Source organism: Hemitrygon akajei, chromosome 14 (assembly GCF_048418815.1).
Source record: "Hemitrygon akajei chromosome 14, sHemAka1.3, whole genome shotgun sequence".
Classification (NCBI taxonomy): Eukaryota; Metazoa; Chordata; class Chondrichthyes; order Myliobatiformes; family Dasyatidae; genus Hemitrygon; species Hemitrygon akajei.
Genome location: NC_133137.1, coordinates 82,024,415 through 82,044,170, shown reverse-complemented (window position 1 = coordinate 82,044,170; position 19,756 = coordinate 82,024,415). Strand labels below are relative to the sequence as shown.

Sequence of the window (19,756 nt, the reverse complement as noted above, 5' to 3'; positions counted from 1 at the left end):
ATGCACTGAGCACATGGATTGCAGAGGGCATTACACCAGACTACATGGCTTCTTCCTTCTTCCATTCCAGTCCTGACAAAGGATCTCGGCCCAAAACAATGACCGTTTATTCCCCTCCATTGATGTTGCCTTTCCTGCTGAGTTCCTCCAGCATTTTGTGCGTGTTGCACTAAAAGTTCACGAGACATAAAACATAGGGGCCAAACAAGGCCATTCGGCCCATTGAGTCTGTTCCGTCATTCCATCATGACTGATTTATTATCCCTCTCAACCCTGTTCTCCTGCCTTCTCCCCACAGCCTTTCATGCCCTGACTAATCAGGAGCCTATCAGCCTGCACGTTAAACATACATAGTGACTTGGCCTGCATAGCCATCTGTTCCAAGGAATTCCATAGTTTCACCACTGTCTGGTTAAAGAAATTCCTCCTCATCTCTGTATTAAAAGCTTTGAAAGTTAATTGTGTAATGTTAAAACTCCTGGAAGATAGTGAAATTAAAAAAAAAACAAGACCTTGCTTTTATTTATGTTTTTCACTCAGACAACATCTGCAACTCAAGTGTGTAATGATGAAGTAACCAAAAACCAGACTGTGATAGCTACCCCACGTTCTCTGTCCACCTACAGGGAGTATTTGGCCACTGGCTTTCATCGACTGGCAGAGATTACTGTATCGCTTCCCCTTTTCCAAATTGATATTATGCTCCATTACTCTCCTTCTAGTTACTTTCCCTTTGGCGTTGGAACCTCGCATGTCACACACCTATTTCCAACCCAAAGGCCAAGCCGCAAGTTGTCACCATGCCCCTGAAGTCTATTAAATCTCTATATATCCTTCCAAAAGTTGCTGAGCTGCTAATGAAAAGCCAACAGATGAGGTAAAGTCTGAGCCCAGTGGACTGTGCTATGTCCACTACCTCACTATTTTTGCATCCCTGATTTAATTTAGCTTTTAAATGTATTTCTTCCTGTAATTTATAATATTTCTTATGTCATTATGTGGCACTGTACTGCTGGCACAAAACAACAAATTCCACGACATATGTCAGTGATTTAAACCGAATTGTGATTAAGATTCGGCGTTCAAGGTAAAGTTCACCAAAGGATTGAATCTAAGAGAAATTTGAGCTGCAGGTTCAGTGATAATAAATCTCATTCTGATATAAATGATTTAAATTTGTACAGCTTCATCACTTCTCAATTACTATGGTCAATTAAAACTATAACTGTTTCACAGTGCCATTTTTTTCTCAATGAAACCAATTCACAATGATATTAAAATGATTGAGAAGCATTTGAGAGATCTGCACGATTGAGTCAAGCACAGATGCAGACGAGTCTCCTGAGACCTCAGCGGAGTACATAATGCACCTACTCTGATTTCTGCTCAGTCCATGTTTATCGACATCTCCAAGCATCAGAATTATCTCTTAACGTCCATGATTTACACCGTAACCATGACTGCAATTTATCTGAGTTCTTCATTAAACAATTAGATTCTTTCTTTCTAAGGCAGGTTATTAAACTTGACCGTTTAACCCACTAAGTCAATAAGGATGGTTCCTGCTTTCCTTCACAAGTGGCTCACTACGTAACATCTGGAAAAGTGTTTCTGGAACCATATGGTACAGAAATACGGAGAGATAACAAAGTTCAAAGGGAATTGGAAGCTGCTTCCTCTAAAAGAGTATTACAGAATGAGTGGGGCACTTTACAGAGCATTGTCTGACTTAGTGAGACGATGCAGCATAATTCCATGTGCCATTCAGCAAAGAAAGTCAGGAAGTGAGAAGATCTGGGGTGGGGGTGGGGGTGGGTTCACTGCTTTTAATGCATGTGAGGTACCGGTGTCCATATTCATAATCTCTGCCTGTTTAACGTATCAGATCCCCATGACTGTCATGGGACTCCTGAACTGGAACAATTACACCATCACCAGGCAGAGCAAGAGGGGGCAGATGCTGGGATCTGGAGCAAAGAAGCGAACTGCTGCAGGAACTGAGTGGGTTGAGCAGCTTCTGCAGGGGGAAGAAAGTATCGACGTTTCAGGTCTCGACCTGCATCGGGACCGAGGGTGGAGAGGGAAGAATGAGAGTGAAGTTGAGTGAAGGGGATAACTTCACTCACCCCATCATTAAACTGTCCCCATAGACTATGCATTCACTTTCAAGAACTCTTCATCTCATGTTCTCGATATGCACTACTTATTTATTCATTAGTTTTATTTCGTATTTGCACAGTCTGTTGTCTTTTGCACATTGGTTGTTTCTCTGCCAGTTGGGTGTGGTCTTTCATTGATCCTACAGTGCTTCCTTCGATTTACAGTGAATGCCCACAAGAAAATAAATTTCAGGGTTTTAGACAGTGACAGAATCGCACTTTGATAATAAATTTAATTTGAAATTTGGAGCAAACACGAGGAAATCTGTAGATGCTGGAAATTCAAACAACACACACAAAATGCTGGTGGAACACAGCAGGCCAGGCAGCATCTATAGGAGAAGCACTGTCGATGTTTCAGGCTGAGACCCTTCGTCAGGACTAACTGAAAGGAAAGATACTAAGAGATATGAAAGTAGGAGGGCGAGGGGGAAATGCAAAATGATAGAAGACCGGAGGGGGGTGGGATGAAGCTAAGAGCTGGAAAGCTGATTGGCAAAAGTGATACAGAGCTGGAGATGGGAAAGGATGATGGGACGGGAGGCCTAAGGAGAAAGAAAGGGGGAGGGGAGCACCAGAGGGAGATGGAGAACAGGCAGAGTGATGGGCAGAGAGAGAGAGAAAAAAAGAAGCAACTAAATATGTCAGGGATGGGGTAAGAAGGGGAGGGGGGGCATTAACAGAAGTTAGAGAAGTCAATGTTCATGCCATCAGGTTGGAGGCTACCCAGGCGGAATATAAGGTGTTGTTCCTCCAACCTGAGTGTGGCTTCATCTTGACAGTAGAGGAGGCCATGGATAGACATATCAGAATGGGAATGGGACGTGGAATTAAAATGTGTGGCCACTGGGAGATCCTGCTTTTTCTGGCGGACTGAGCGTAGGTGCTGCCTGGCCGGCTGTGTTCCACCAGCATTTTGTGTGTTGTCTGAAATTTGGACCACAGTTGTTGTAGAGAACATGGTTTTCCTTTGAATAATGTTAGGGCAACAGAGAAATTAGTACCAGATCAGGAATATTTTACATTTTATATCAGAGGTACAACATGGGAATAGGTCCAATGAACCTGTGGCGCCCCATACGTCCATGTAGCCTGTTAGCCTACTAAACTCGCTAATACAAGGGGGCATAACTTTAATCTGTTTGGAGGAAAGTTTGGGAAGGGTGACAGAGGTAAGTTTTAAACCCACAAGGTCATGGGAAGAACATACAATCTCCTTACAGAGAGTGATGGAATTGAACCCAGAACACTGCTGCTGTAATAGTGTTACATTCGCTGCTATCCGACCCTGCTGCCAATAATATGCTTAGTAGATGACTGCTTAAGGATAAGAAATCAAAATTGTTAGCAGAACCTTTTTAATCGAATACTGCTGGACGTTGAGTAAGAGACACCAAGACAGCAGAAAATAGACTCCATTTGCAGAACAAAGAACAAACCGCGAGGAACTCAGTGGGTCAGGGTGCATCTGAGGAGGGAAATGGATAGCTGATGTTTCAGACCTTGCATCTTGTCACACAGATATTACCATCTGTTGAGTTCCTTTGTGCTCCAAACGCCAACATCTGCAGCCTGCTGTGTTTCCAGGAGAGAAGAGATCTGGACTGAACACTGGCCTGGGACAGTTTGATTTTTCCTCTGCTTCCATGTGAAGTCACTGACATGATTATTCTCAGCTGTACCACATAAAGTGCATGAGATTCACATCATTAGACAGATAGCAATCAAGTCTCTGCAAGCAGGTCACCTAATGTAAACCAGCACCCTACATCATCCCACTGAAATCAAGAGCAGTTGCTTGTGAAGTCAGATCCACCACCAGTGGGTGAACGGATACATCACTCTAGTGTCATTGGTCCTAGGATGTCTATGGCCGGGGGAGTAGACAAGCCCCCTGTTTACTTTGAACAATGTGTATGTAATGACAAAGCCTTCACAGCTTAGCCAGAGGTAACTGCATCACCTTCTCTTCAAACCATAACCTGGAGGCTCTTTGGATATGTAACCAAGGCAGGAACTGGAGTTAATTCTTGACTCTCTGGTCAAGATGTTCCCTAAAACATAACCAGTTGATGAAGATTATCTACCAGTAATAACAAATGTTGTGCGAATACTCCATTTCCTATTCTGGCTCCTCTCTTCTCCTCACCTGACTATCACCTCCCCCGGTGCCTCTCCTTCTTCCTTTTCTCCCATGGTCTGCCTTCCTCCTCTCCTATCAAATTCCTTCTTCTTCAGCCCTTTATCTTTCCCACCTATCACCTCCTAGCTTCTCACTTCAACCCCCTTCCTCCACCCACCTGGCTTCCCAAATCACCTTCTAGCTTGTATTTCTTCCCCTGCACCCCCCCCCCCACCTTCTTATTCTGGTTACTACCCACTTCCTTTCCTGTCGTGACGGGTCTCAGCCCAAAACTTCAACAGTTTAATCCCCCCCATAGATGCAGTCTGATCTGCTGAGTTCCTCCAGCATTTTGAGTGTGTTGCTCTGGATTTCCAGCATCTGCAATATCTCTTGGGCTTACGTTGTGAGAATCTATGTTCCTAATTTCTGGATAAATTTTAACATCCAGTTTTCACTTTGACACGATGAACTATTATTTAGCTTCCTGAACAATATTCAGCAATCAAGCTGTCAATGCAATTCTAAATTTAAATCTATATTAAATGAAGATCTTATCAGCATTAGCAAAAGTCAATTGTAACTTTAAAGATCTTTATTTCATGGAAGATCACTTTATGATGAAGATGACAATCTGGTATCTCTATCAGCATGATAGTAATTACAAGCCAGATAGTTCCAATTTCCGTTAGTTACTTCCTGACGTGAGTGTGGCTGTAATTGATAAATCACTTCAAGCTGTCTGGTTAACCGAAACAGGAGTGCTCATCATCAATATATCATCCACTTAGTCTGGTTAACCAAAATGGCCTATATCTTATCGTCTACTCTGTTCAACCGAAGCACTGGTGACCATTATCGATATATCACACACTTAGTCTGGTTGCCGAAAGCTCCTTCCACACAACTAGTCAACGACCCCGGCATTTTGAAGAATCATTAAAGAACTGGAATTTACCTCTGACGACTGTTGTTGATTGAACCATTAGCTTAGTAATCATATTAATAATAATAGTGATATAATGATGACAGCTGATGACTTTAAAGAAATCTAGGGTGCTAGTCAGGATCTGAAAACCAAAAGACAATGGAGGGAACATTCAAACCCACACTCATTGAACATAGACAGTACAGGTCTTTTGCCCTTCGGCTGACCTTATAACCACTCTAAGATCTATCTAACCTTTCCCTCCTACATAGCCCTACGTTTTTCTATAATCAGAATCAGGTTTATTATCACCAGCATGTGACGTGAAATTTGTTAACTTAGCAGCAGCAGTTGAATGCAATACGTAATCTAACAAAGAAAGAGAAAAAATAATAATAAATAATATAAAACATAATATTAAATAAACAAGTAAATCAATTACATATATTGAATAGAATTTTTTTTTAAATGTGCAAAACAGAAATAATGTATGTTAAAAAAGTGAGGTTGTGTCCAAAGCTTCAATGTCCATTTAGGAATCAGATGGCAGAGGGGAAGAAGCTGTTCCTGAATCACTGAGTGTGTGCCTTCAGGCTTCTGTACCTTCTACCTGATGGTAACAATGAGAAAAGGGCATGCTCTGGGTGCTGGAGGTCCTTAATAATGGATGCTGCCTTTCTGAGACACTGCTCCCTAAAGATGTTCCTATTTAAAAGTTTCTTAAATGTGCCTAATGTATCTGTTTATAGCACCAGCCCTATCAGGGTGTTCTACACACCCACCACTCTCTGTAAAAACAAAACTTCATCTGACATCCTTCCTATACTTTCCTCTAATCACCTTAAAATTTGGCTCTTTATATTAGACACTTCTACCCTGGGAAAATGTCCCTGGCCGTCCACATGATCTACGCCTTTATCATCTTGCATACCTCCCTCCAGTCACCTCTCATCCTCTTTCACTCCAAACAAAACATCAGAAGTTAGACCAGAGTATAAACTTAGCTAAATGTTTTTCCAGATGAATGGTTCCTCTGCCAACAAAACCCAGTAGGTGCACTCACTGTGTAACTGCAGTGATAGGGTGCAGTGGTGCCTGGGGGACAACACAACCAGACAAAAACTGAAGGGAAGTTAACCAGTGGAGGACAAGTGCTCATGGTTAGAAATAATAAAGGCCATCACATCATCATTTCAATCTGTTACACTGATGAAATGGATTTCAGTTTAAAGCTAGTAACATCATTTTTCCAGAGATGAACGAACGTAGGATATTCCTTTATTCCCATTAGTTCTGACAATTCAACAGAAGAATAACTTAAGGATGGAGAAGACGAAGGTCAAGATTAGGGTTAGGTCAGATAGACATAAGAGAATGCAGAAACTGTAATCTGTAGCGAAAACTCTGGGTAAATTTGTTCATTGCTTAGGGCTGGATTAGGATCTATTGCTCCTTGAAATCAAGTAACTGGCTATTGACTAGAATTAACCTGGATGGCCAATGAACCGAACAAGCACTCTGCTACCCGCCTGCCTGCTCTGAAACAGCTTTGTTTAATTTTCACCTTGTTGATTACCTGTTCCACATGACGGTAGTTCTTTGCTTGGTGAACTAAATTAAATGCTTAGTGTTGCCAGAGACAGTAAGTGGATGAACAGTAATGGAAGGGTCTTTAATCTCTGATTTTATTCAGCCCTGTGAGGACTGTCAGTGTTCTCAGACCTTGGCAGAAGGAATGTGTGCAAAGTCACCTCTGATATGCAAATGAACACTAAACCACAACAGAAGACTGTAAGCAGAATGTGTAAGAGTAACTTCCATAGTGAGACTGTATGGTTTGCCAAGTAAAACAACTTATTACTAAATAAATTTATACTTCCCATGCAAAATAAAATCCTCCATTTTTCATAACATCATCCAATTTTGTTTTCACTCATGGCTTGTCTTGTGTTCCTTTGAGGGAGCAGTAATTGGTTCTGAGTCTCAGAGATACTGAGATTAGCATTTGTAATCTCAGATATAATTTGTAATCCTGTCGATATTGAGCTACTGTGCAGAGTGTGGCCACAGGCGACAATAGTGGCTGAGAGTGGTGAGGCAGAGCTGGAATCTGGTCCAGAGGAGCAAGGAGACATCGCTTTGTCCTTCAGCAATCACAGGGGCTGTTTAAAGGAAGCAAACTGCCACAGAACAAGGTCGCTGACACGGCGAGGAAGTGTATCTACTGAAGAAAGGTGAAGCTCGGTGCATAGGCTCAGGATAATGAAGTCGCCTCAAATGGAAAATAAGCAAAACCGGACCACGAGGAGACAGAAGAACATGAGAAAGTGACACTTCTCCATCATTCAATAAGGTCGTGGCTGGTCTAATCCTGGCCTCTTCCACAGAACCCCGGATCCCAGCATTGCAAAGTTCTGACCAGCTGGTTTTACTGGTTGAAGGATTAGCTTGATGAGCTTTACTGGTCACCTGTACATCGAAACATATGCACAGTGAAGTGTGTTGTTTGCATCAGCGTCCAGGGATGTGTAGGTGGAAGCTCAGAATAGCATGCCTACACTTCACTAACCCTGATCAATATGCATCTGAAATGTGGGAGGAGACTACAGCACTCCCAGGAGACCCATGCAGTCACAGGGAGAACGTACAAACTCCTTACAGAACCCTGATCTTACAGCGTTATACTAATCACTGCGCCACCACATCACCCAAGCCAGAATTATTTCTGACTGAAAGGTAATTTGTTAATCTGCCTGTATAGTGTACTTATTAAAAAATAAAAATAAACTCATTGTTAACCAGTTTTGGAGCGTTACTCAGTTGTGCCTCTGAGCACTCAGACCGCAAACTTCGGATGTCACTCTCCCTTGCTATTCTCGCTCCACAGTTAAGGTGTTATTAACACTGAGGTTTTTGTTCAGCTTGAGTCACCTGTCCAAACATTCTGTGTTTGAATGTTTTGTTTGGTAACATAATAGTGACATGGTTGAAACACTTTTGTTATGTTAAAGGCGCTATATAAACAGAAGTTGTTAATATTGAATCATAGTGTTATAGAGCGAGGAAGTAAGCCCTTTGGCACAACCACTCCATAGTGACCAAAACTCAGATCGAGGCCATCTTTCTGTATTGAGCCCACATCGCCCGCAATCTTTCCTAGCCACGTACCTGTAAAGTTGTTTTTAAATGTTGTTAATGTAGCTGCCTCAACCACTTCCTCTGGCAGCTCATTCTATATACTGATCACAGTCTGTGTGTGTGGTAAACGATGTATACCTGTCTGGACACGGCCCTCTGCTGACTGCTCCTGTGGCTCCTCCCACAGACCCCTGTATAAAGGCGATTGGAGGCACTGCTCCTCCCTCAGTCTTCAAGATGTCGTGCTCCCTTTTGCTGTTAATAAAAGCCTATCGTTCACTTCCAGTCTCCGAGAGTTATTGATGGTGCATCAGTGTGAAACTTCTCAGGTTCCGATTAAATCTCTTCTCTCTCACCTTAAACCTGTACCTTCTCGTTCTTGATCGTCTGACCCTGGGGACAAAAGGCTGTGTGCATTCACCCTGACCATGCCCCTCATGATTTCATACTCCTCTTCCCCCCCTCTGCCAGGAAGTCCTAGCCTCTCCAAACTCTACTTATAGCTCAGGCCCTCAAGTGACCAAGGACGAATGTACTTAATAACAGAGGCAATTTCACTCACTGGCCACTTCATTAGGTACACCCGTACTCCTGCTCGGTAATGCAAGTATCTGATCATGTGGCAGCAATTCAATGCATGAAAGCATGCAGACATGGTCAAGACACTCAGCAGCTGCTCGGATCAAACATCAGAATGGGGAAGAAATGTGATCTAAGTGACTTTGACTGCGGAATGATTGATGCTGCCTGAGAGGATTGCTTGAGTATCTCAAAAACTGCTCACCTCCAGGAATTTTCACACACATGCAGCCTCAGGAGTTTATAGAGATTGGTGCAAAGAACAGAAAGCAACCAGCTCTGTGGGTGAAAGTAATGAGAGGTCAGAGGAGAATGGTCAGACTGGTTCAAGCTGACAGGCACTTGAACTTGAAATGTTGCAATAACCACGCATTACAACAGTGGTGTGCAGAAGAGCATCTCTGAACACAACGCATCACACCTTGAAGTGGATGAGCTACAACAACAGAAGACCACGAGCATACATTCAGTGTCCCCTTTGCTAAATACAGGAGGTATCAAATAAAGCGGCCATTGAGTGTGAATATAAGTAATCAGAGGAGAAACGATGGAAGAATTAACAAAGCAAGAAGAGTTTGAAGTCCCTGGGAGCTGATGTCTGGCTACACTCAGAACAAGGGCATTGGAGAGAAGAGTTTGAGGTCCCTATGAGCTAATATCTGGCTAGTCTCAGACAAGGACGTTGGAGAGAAGAGTTTGGGGTCCCTTGGAGTTGTCTTCTGGCAAATCTCAGGACAACAACATTGGACAACTTCTTCGCAATGGCACAGCTTTTGTAGATTTTAACTTTTTCTTTTGGATAAGCAGACACGATCACGGATGAAATATGGTAAATTTGTGGACTGTGTTCAGGAAGGGCTGGCCCAGCAGCAGCCAGGAGGCAGGCTGCATTGGACTTAGTGCTGAGTGGCAAAGTTAATTCTGTTTACAGCCTAGTGCACAGAGAGCATGAGGCTAACAGCAATCATTACACGCTCCAGTAAATCACTGAGTTTGACAGGCAGAAGCAGCTGCTGAGATTCATTTTGGGTGATTCTCCTTCCTATTTGCATAATAATAAAATCAATCATTAAATTTGGTTTAGAACGTTGATTCATTAACAAGGAGGAGACGTGCTCGTCCCGGGTTTTCTGAAGGGTGAATTGTAGATGATGCTTATGTTGAGAAAGGTATTTGTATTTTTAATCTGTACATGGTTTCACAGGAGGGAAGGCGCTCTCCTGTTGGAACTTATTACAGATGGCATTGTCTATGGGCCAGGTGCTGATGGCTGCAGATACTGCGGAGCTGCTTGCTGTTGGGTGATCTCGATACATCAGTGAAATAACTCCCTGTAGAGACAAAATATTGGGTCCCTGGGAGGAAGCTGGAAGGCAGGAACTGCTCTGAATATCATCTTCCAGCCGAAAGTACTTAGCTTCTGCTTTTTCCTTCAGAGGACAGTGGCAGGAGCGTTGAATGATGGAAATCTGTACTGATATTCCTCAAATGATCATTGCCCAACTGCTCGTCTTCCTTCAGTTGTGGTCTCTTCTTCCCCACGAGAGGATTCAGAACTTTAATTTATGGCTCTAAGATTCAATATCACATTTACAAAACACCTGTGGCAGAGAGTGACTGGAATACTGATAACCCAGTTACAAACGTTTTTAATTCCAAGTAGATAACTGGAAGCCACAGATCAGTCTTTCAGACATTCAGCATCGTCTTAGCAGATGTTTAATGGAAATTTTCCCCTCTGCAATATTAATCACACCTGTAATTAGAAGATTATTTCTATAATTGGACTGTCTTGGCAGAGGATCAAGATGCATTCTCTTGCTCTTTCAATTTTTAAGTCATGCATTATAATCGTTGAAACAAATCCTTCTCTGAGAGCCACATTAATTGAATTTTGCAATGCTAGTTATCCAGATTCTTATTCCAAATGGCCTGCATACTCCTCTTTTGTGGGTTGGACACACTGGGCTGAAGTGTACTGCCTCAGTAATATTAAATTATGTTCTAAAAATGCCTGTGTATATTGTTACCATCTGGCCTGTGCCTGGAGTGTGTGCTCTGCCATCTACGTCTCCTTATGACTCCAGTGTCGTTATTCTGTTTGCCACTTTTGTTGTTATGATGGGATTTACTAAGGATTCCACCTGGCAGTCAATGACTTTCTCACCATCATGTGGATGAAGCGACATTGTGGAGTGGGTTGTGCACTGGAAGCTCTCAGCTGCAGAGGTTACAGATAGATTCATTTTTAAAGACATTTTGTAAGCTGGAAAACTATTCCGTGAGCACTTTCACAGTGAGTAGTCACGGCCAGTAAACTACATCTAATTTAGGCTTACTGAGCCATTCGCTGTAACTGAGACTGATGCTGGAGATGGCTGGCTTATCACCACAAGACACTGCAAAGGAACTGTCACACACATCCCCTCTGTGTCAGTGGCCAAAGCTGCCAACGGGTGGTCCTGAGGTGCAGTCAAGGTTCAGTCCCTCTCTACCCCAGCACAAAGTTCCAGTCCGACCTGCAGTGCAGGGATGGCCGAGTGCCGGACTGGCAGGGCAAATTCTCCAGCTGCCATGACAACTATATACTTCCCAAGCCAGGAGTGAGAAACTCAAAGAAAGAGAAAGGAGTTTTGTCCTCCGACGGATGAACAAACAGCTGATTGCATGTGAGGCTGTCTGGACTGTCCAGAGCTGTGGGAGGTGCTATAGCAACGCAGATTTTCCATTTCTATTTCTGTTCCGTGCTGCCGTAGAGAAGAGGTGAACTTTAGGAGTTAGCAGTCCTCCCTATTACCACCCTCTAGTGCAGGCTTTCCCAACCTTTTTTATACCATGGACACCTACCATTAACAGTGGACCCCAGATTGGGAAGTTCTGTTCTGGTGATCACCTAAATATCCCTCAGTGAACAACCTCAATGGAAAAAGAAGCAGATTGAACTATGAGTGACAGTGTCCTGCCATTTTGGGGTAATTAGTACACTGTCAGCCAAACACCATGCACTATCTGACCATGTACGGATTTATCTGAGGTGCAGCGGCACATCTGCATCTCTACGAGGTTGCAGTTATTCCACATCAACCAGCGTGACTCAACACCAGCACTGGGCTGCCAGCAAAGAGAGGGGCCACGTGGCAGCGAGGGGCCAAAAGCTGGCAGGGAACTAAGAAGGAACTGAGAAAAGAGAAAAAGAACAAAAAGAGTCAGGCAATATCTCCTGTAGATCAGACCCTCTAAGGCTAGCAAATCGTTGCCACAACCTCAGCAAGCTGGAGCTGACACGTGCACTTGAAGAATCCAGCATGTTATATCCATGCAAGGAAGTTGATCAGATTGAGATGTCAGCCCCTCTCTGTGAGCCAAAACTCAAGTCTTGTGATGTCAGTTTGTGATGTCAACCCCTCTCCATAAACCAAAACTCAAGCCTTGTGATGTCAACTTTGTGATGTCAACCCCTCTCTGTGAGCCAAAACTCAACCCTTGTGTTGTCAACTTTGTGATGTCAACCCCTCTCTGTGAGCCAAAACTCAACCCTTGTGTTGTCAACTTTGTGATGTCAACCCCTCTCTGTGAGCCAAAACTCAAGCCTTGTGTTGTCAACTTTGTGATGTCAACCCCTCTCTGTGAGCCAAAACTCAACCCTTGTGTTGTCAACTTTGTGATGTCAACCCCTCTCTGTGAGCCAAAACTCAACCCTTGTGTTGTCAACTTTGTGATGTCAACCCCTCTCTGTGAGCCAAAACTCAAGCCTTGTGTTGTCAACTTTGTGATGTCAACCCCTCTCTGTGAGCCAAAACTCAACCCTTGTGTTGTCAACTTTGTGATGTCAACCCCTCTCTGTGAGCCAAAACTCAAGCCTTGTGTTGTCAACTTTGTGATGTCAACCCCTCTCTGTGAGCCAAAACTCAAAGCATTCCCTTTGGTTAATCCTTTTTCTTTCACAATTTTCTCATTCTCCTCTACAGCCTGACTCCCCTGTGTTCACCAGGTCTCTGCTCCAGAACTCAAAATCAGTGTCACATTTATTATCTCTGATTTAGATTACATCATATCTGTTGTTTGGCAGCAGCAGTACGGTGAAAAGGCATATGTAACATGCTGTAAGGTTTTACTGCTAAGGCTAACGTAATGTTCCACTGCTAAGGTAATGGTTTCTCTGTAGCAGCAATGTTTGGGCTATGACTAGAGATAACGGGACTTTGGAATTCAGTGGGTAGCCAATAACAGATTGTTGCTGTGTCTTGTGATTCAGGAAGCAGTTGTTCTTGCGGGCTTTTGCGAGAGGGAGAGGGAGAGAGAGAGAGAGAGACAGAGAGATGAAGAGCGAAGACACAAATGGAGAAATTTGGTAGACCACCGGACAGGGTGGACTCGGAGCTGGGGTCCTAAGGTCAGTGACGCTCGGAGGAGATCGAAGGTGGAAGAAGAACTACTGGACTGCGTGAGCTGCAACTTTGTGTGCACATGACTGTTTAATGAGATTTGGGCCCTTTTCCGTTTATATTTTGTTTCCTTATAGTCAAAGTAAGAGCTATAAAGCTTAATTGTTTAATCACATATTGTGTACTGTTTGTTATTTCGGGGTACTGATTTGTAGCAGGGGACACATCGCGCAGCATCCACCCAAACGAGATTTCTTAAGTTTGGCTGGGCAGGGGGTTATCACCCCCTATATTAAGCCCCTAGGTGAAGTGAGTGTTACACATAAAATTATTACAAATTACAAAATCACACAGTGCAAAAGAAGTGTTATGCTCACTGTTCAATGGTAAGCTGGCAATGACATGTGAAAACCAACAATGAAGAGCTTCACGTGACTAGGAGACCAATTACTTGGTGGCATTCACCAGCTCCAGTGTGGTCATTCACATATCTAAACTCCCAGGGAAACAAGGGGATGGGAGACAGCCAGGCTTCTTGGACAATAATGAGAGCCTGCCTCACTAAGAGAAACATAGGAAACAAGGAGATAGACAGAGGTCTTACCTCAGCTGGATGGCCGACTTCGATGTAGGCACAGACAGGGTGGAAGGCTCCCGTCCCACAGGCATACAGGTGGGTCTGGTTAAAGTGCTCCAAAACCCGGATGAAATTAGCACATTCTTTCTGTGTGAGAGGTAAAGAGAGGGACTCAGTCACCACTCCAAGTCATTACATTCAAACTGACTTCAGTTCAAATTGGACTTCGCTGAATGTTTCTGGAGCTGTCACCCCATGCTCTGTAAAGCATGTCAAGCTTCTCTCTGAATATTGGCAACCTTGCTTCTTGTGTTTAAATTATCAGTGCGGGAGGTTAGGAACTGGTGTTTGTGGATGTCAGGTTTGACTCACAGTGAAGGAAGCATAAAGGACACCTCCTGATGAATTCATTGACCATCGCTCCCCAGAAACAAGCACAATCACAATAACATGAGGCATATCAATTCTCTGCAGCTTTGTTTCAGGAAGTGGGGCTGTTGCTTATACCAATTAATCTATTTACTAGCTTGGGAACTTGAAACTGGAGGATGTAACTATTGTGATCAGGAAGAGGCTAACGGGGTGAATTATGGAGCAGCTGAGACTCAGTTCAAAAGTGGGTTTGGATGTGGGGTTGGATCACAAGTAGGTCTGGATACAAAATCCTCAGTATTATTTATTTATTGCATTGTTTGTCTTCTTTTTCACATCGGTGTGTGTAGTTTTTCACTGATTCCATTGTCTTTCGTGTATCTACTGTGAACGCTTGCAAGAAAATGAATCGCAGGGTAGTAGATGGTGACATACATGTACTTTAATAATAAATTCACCATCAAACTTAGTTTGAATTTGAAATTTACTTTGGATCTTTCTGCAGACCTTGAACTCCATCTGGGTTTTGGTCTTAAATTAGCGAAATGTGCTTTTTGTGAAGTTCTGAAAACTTGTGGTATATTTGCACAGAAGGTTGCTATTACAGTGGAAACGTCCCAGGTAGTTCTGGAATGTGTGGCGATGGTGCCACAATAATATTTATAGCTCCGCGGCTGATTGCGAGACCATTGAAAGGGACCTGTGTTAGTGTAGATGAGCTGTTCGACAGGCTTGGAGCTGGGTTGCCGGGAAGGATCTCAGCATAACAAGAGGAGCCCAGAACACTGAACAAAGAGCAACAATAACACAGTACAACCAACATTACAGCACTCAAACTCACCCGTAACTCGCCAAGATTCACACTACAAACAAGGACAATAAGAAAATCAACTCTTATTTGTCTTGTGTTTTGCATCAGTGCACACAGTTATAAAATAACAAGTAACCTTCCCTGGCAGGGGAAGCAGAGCAGTCAGCTGACTGTAGGTGACGATTAGCAACGGCTGAAGCCTTGAGCTGAAGATAACTCAGTGAATGTGTAAAGCTATCAAGATACCGTGACAACATTCGTGAAGGGTGACAGGATCACAAAGAGCTTCCATTGAATTTGCATTTTCAAGGCAGCATTCTTGTTATTTATGATACACACAAGAGCATGGAAATGAAACAATAAAAAATCCCAACTAAAAATAGTACCTTGGCCAAGTTCCTAATTCCCTTGTTGAGTTTTTTGTTAGAACCAGTATCAAGGCTATAACGATTCCAACCCATGACAGACTGATACCAGTTAAACACAACAGTCTGGCAGGTGTCTGATGCCCAATCATTCACCCATGGTTCTTACTGATTGGGCAGTTCTCCAAAAACTATTGAAACAGAAAACAGGGGGCATAATTTCAATGTGATTGGAGGAAAGTATAGCAGGGATGTCAGAGGTTGTTATTTGTAAAGAGAGTGGTAGGTGCATGGAACACCCTGCCAGCAGGGGGGCGTTAGAGGCAAATAGATACATTAAGGACATTCAAAAAACTTGTAGGTAGGCACTTTGATGATAGAAAAATGGAGGATGATATAGGAGTGGGTTAAAAGGTCAGCACAACATCATGTTCTGTGCTGTAGTGTTCTATGTTCAACACTCTAGTAATCTTGCATCTTTTACAGATAACGTATTACCAACATTATCGCACATTCCATCCCAGTCATTGACGGCCAGATGGAGTTTGGGGCATAACTTCTCCTGAATTACATGTTAGCAACATATTCACTCACACCTCAATGAACACTGCTTACAGTAACTATGACATTACACCCCAAATCGCAGCCTCAACAACACAGCTCCTTATGTGGTCTCTGGTAACCCTCATCTGCAAATCTAAATCAAAATGCTGGAAATGGTGCAAATACAGAAGAAAAATCGGAAAAATCAGGTCAGACAGCATCTGTGGAAAGAGAAACACTCAACAGGTCAGGCAGCATCTGTGGAAAGAGGAACACTCAACAGGTCAGGCAGCATCTGTGGAGAGAGAAACACTCAACAGGTCAGGCAGTATCTGTGGAAAGAGAAACACTCAACAGGTCAGGCAGCTTCTGTGGAGAGAGAAACAGAGCTAACCTTTCAGGTTAGAGACTCTACATCATAACTGGGACAAAGAGAAACCAATTTTGTTTGAAGATGCAAAGGAGGAGGGTTGAGGAGAGATGGATAGGGTGTGTCTCTGATAATGTGAGGCCAAGGGTGCTATGGTAATAAAGTCTTGTCAAGTAGGTGCAGTGATCCACAGAATAATGTAGGCAGAGGGGTCACAGACATGATCAATTACACTAACGTATCAATACTTCTTAGACTTCTTTGGAAAAGAAAACTGCTAACTCTATTGAAATCTCCCATGAATGGATCGGGTAGTATTTGATTGCAAGTTGATAGGGTTGTTAAAGAAGTGTATGGTGTGTTGACCTTCAGTAGTCCAGGCGGGCGGGGGTGCGATTGAATTCAAGAGCCAGGAGGTAATGTTGCAGTTCTATAAAAACTTGGTTAGACCACATTTGGAATATCGTGTTCAGCTCTGGTCGACTCATTATAGGAAGGATGTGGAAGCTTTAGAGAGGGTGCAGTGGAGATTTACTAGGTTGCTGCCTGGACTGGACAGCATGTCTTACCAGGATAGTTTGAGCAAGCTAGGGCTTTTCACTTTGGAGGGAAGGATGATGAGAGGAAAACAAGATGATAAGAGGCAGAAACGTTCTCCCAGGGTGGAAATGGCTAATATGAGAGGGCATAATTTTTAAAGAGATTGGAGGGAGGTGTAGGGGTATGCCATAGCTGGCCGGTGGTGTCGTGGCATTCGAGGTGCCTGGTCCCGGGTTTGAATCAGGCTGACTTCTGTCACGCTTTCCGTTTGTGCTGGGTTGAGCGTCGAGCTAGCAACTCAGCCTCGTAAAAAACAGACAAATGCTAAAGAAACGGCAAGCGCCGGCCGATGCATCACAACAACCATAGGGGTATGTCAGAGTTAAATTCTCCACACAGAGAGTGGTTGGAATGTGGACCGCCATGCCAGGGCCGGTGGAAGAGGCAGATCCATTCCGGATATTTAAGAAACTCTTAGCTAGGCCCACGGATGATCGAGAAACGGAGGGATGGATTGGATTGATAATAGAATAGGTTAAAAGATCAGCACAACATTGTGGGCCAAAGGGCTGTACTGTTCTATGTTCTAGGTTCTATATATAGGTTGTTGCAAATTGAAACAGCTTCAAATCTTGACCTCCAACAGGAAAACACAAGTTCTTGGGAGTTGCTCAGCTGCTTTACATCAGGTACCGTCCTTTCCCTCCCCGAGGTTTTACGTGGTGTAATCATTGGCACCCTGCTGAAACAAGGTTTATTGGCTGGGTATGTTTTAAAGAGTGTCATCAATTGGTCACTTTGAGCGATTTCTGTCCACTTCCCGCCCTGGACCCCAAGGTGAACTAAGGCAGTAGCAAGCTCATTTGTGTTGAGGGAGCAGTTTTACTCCGTGGCAGATACCAAACGTTTCCTCCAACACTTCATAAAACGTCAAGAAAGTTTTCTTAATGATAATTGGAATGCATTGGCTTGGAAAGGATTTGTGTTAATCATGAAGTTTATTGACAGCCCACACGTAAAGTCCTGTGAGTTATCGCACAGGCTAATCTCCAGCACTGATTAAGCAGTGTCAGACAAGCTTTTCTGGTCAGTTATAAAAACAAGTATACATCTGTAAAAACATGTTTAACACCAAGGCAAATTAGAAGAGGACAAAAGCAGCTGGGTGAGCACCATGGCAGATAGATTAAACCATTCATTCCTTTTTCAGGAAAAACACAGAAACGTTCTGTTCTGAAATGCTGGAATTAAATCATTCTTCACCTTCCATCAGAATCAGGTTTAATATCAATGGCAGACATCATGAAACCTCTTGTTCTGCTGCAGCAGTACAGTGCAAAACATAATAAAAAACTACATATTACAATAGAAATATACATACTGCATATATACATTAAATAAGTAGTGCTAAAAGAGAGCAAAAGTTGAGGTAGTGTGCTGAGTCCATTGTCATTCTATTGGTGAATATTAATAGGATCAATAAAATAATCTTTATATTAGTTTGTTTTAAGTAAATTCCAGATAAGACTGATTGCAACAACCAGACACTCTCACCAATTCATTTGCTCATTGATCTAAGCTATCAATACTAGCCCGGAGTTATATCTGAATATAATAATCCCAGATCAAGACACAGAAAGTACTGGAGGAACTCAGCAGAAGGTCATCAAAAAGACAAAGCTTCAAGTGGACTGGAAAGTAAAGAAAGAGAAATTCCAAACCCTGGTGAGAGCAGACCCTGAGCATAAGGAGCAATTCAGGAAACAGGACTTTGGAGGAGGGAGACCACCGCTGCTTGTTTATAGATAAGGATCTCTAATTCCTCCCTCCTCTGTCCTTCCCATGTCTTCTCCTGAAACGCTGCTTTTAACTGTTAGATTATACACTAGTCAGCAAATGTTTAGCTCCTTCCAAACTTCACACCTTCAAAGGCTCAATTATCTCACCACGACTTCCTAAATGACTGACACTCAACCCTGGTTGTGGAATTTCCCTCGATAATGCTTGAGTCCCAGCATCATCCTGCTACGTCCATCGTTTGAGGTCGATCTCAGATTCTCAGTGGTCATGGTATGGTCTAACCAGGCCCGGAGCTGCAGGTCTTTGCTTTACATCCCACTTAAAGTATGCATTATGTTCAGAATCAGGTTTATTATCACTGGCCTATGTTGTGAAATGTGTCATTTTGTGGTAGCATACAGTGTAAGACATGGTCCACTCCTGGGGTCATGGTCCATTCAGAAATTTGAATGCAGAGGGAAAGAAGATGGTCCTAAAGTGTTGAATATGGGTCTTCAGGATCTTGTATCTCCTCTCTGATGATAGCCATGAGAAGAGAGCATGTGCTGGAAGCTGAGGATCCTTAATGATGCAGACCGCGTTCTTGAGGTTTCTTCTTTTGATGATGTCCATTATGCTGGCTGAGTCTACAACCCTCTGCAGCTCTTTCCAATTCTGTGGCCCCTCCACACCAGATAGTTCTAAGTTCAATGTGATGCAACCGGTTTGAATGCTCGCTATGATACATCGCTAGAAATTTGTTAGAAATGTGTTTGCCTTATAGATGATTTTGTGCAATTGTCTGTGACATTCCAGTCACCGACAGCATGGGTTTCCATTCTCCAGACTTCTACGACTTTAGCTTCTCACAACCGAGGAAGTTCTGACCAATGGTCTGAAGCCCCTCCTCTCTTCATAGGCCTCACCTGACTGACCTGTTCAGGACTTCCAACAATTCCACTTCATATTTCTCCTTTCAGCTCCACAACTTGATACACACCGGCACAAAATTGGTCATTTCTATGATAGTAGCATTCAAAAGTGTGTTAGACAGAAGCATAAACGTGCAGGAAATGGAGGAATAAGGA

General features: G+C 43.2%; 1 protein-coding gene across 6 annotated transcripts in view; it reads right to left on the bottom strand.

Annotated features, from left to right (window-relative positions):
- LOC140738735 (semaphorin-3A-like) overlaps positions 1-19,756 on the bottom strand; it is a 269,718-nt gene that overhangs the window by 77,049 nt on the left and 172,913 nt on the right. For all 6 annotated transcript variants that reach the window (XM_073066471.1, XM_073066473.1, XM_073066475.1 and 3 more), the window contains exon 5: positions 13,916-14,035. In XM_073066471.1, coding sequence (XP_072922572.1) covers positions 13,916-14,035 — 120 coding nt within the window. The remainder of the gene's footprint in view (positions 1-13,915; positions 14,036-19,756) is intronic.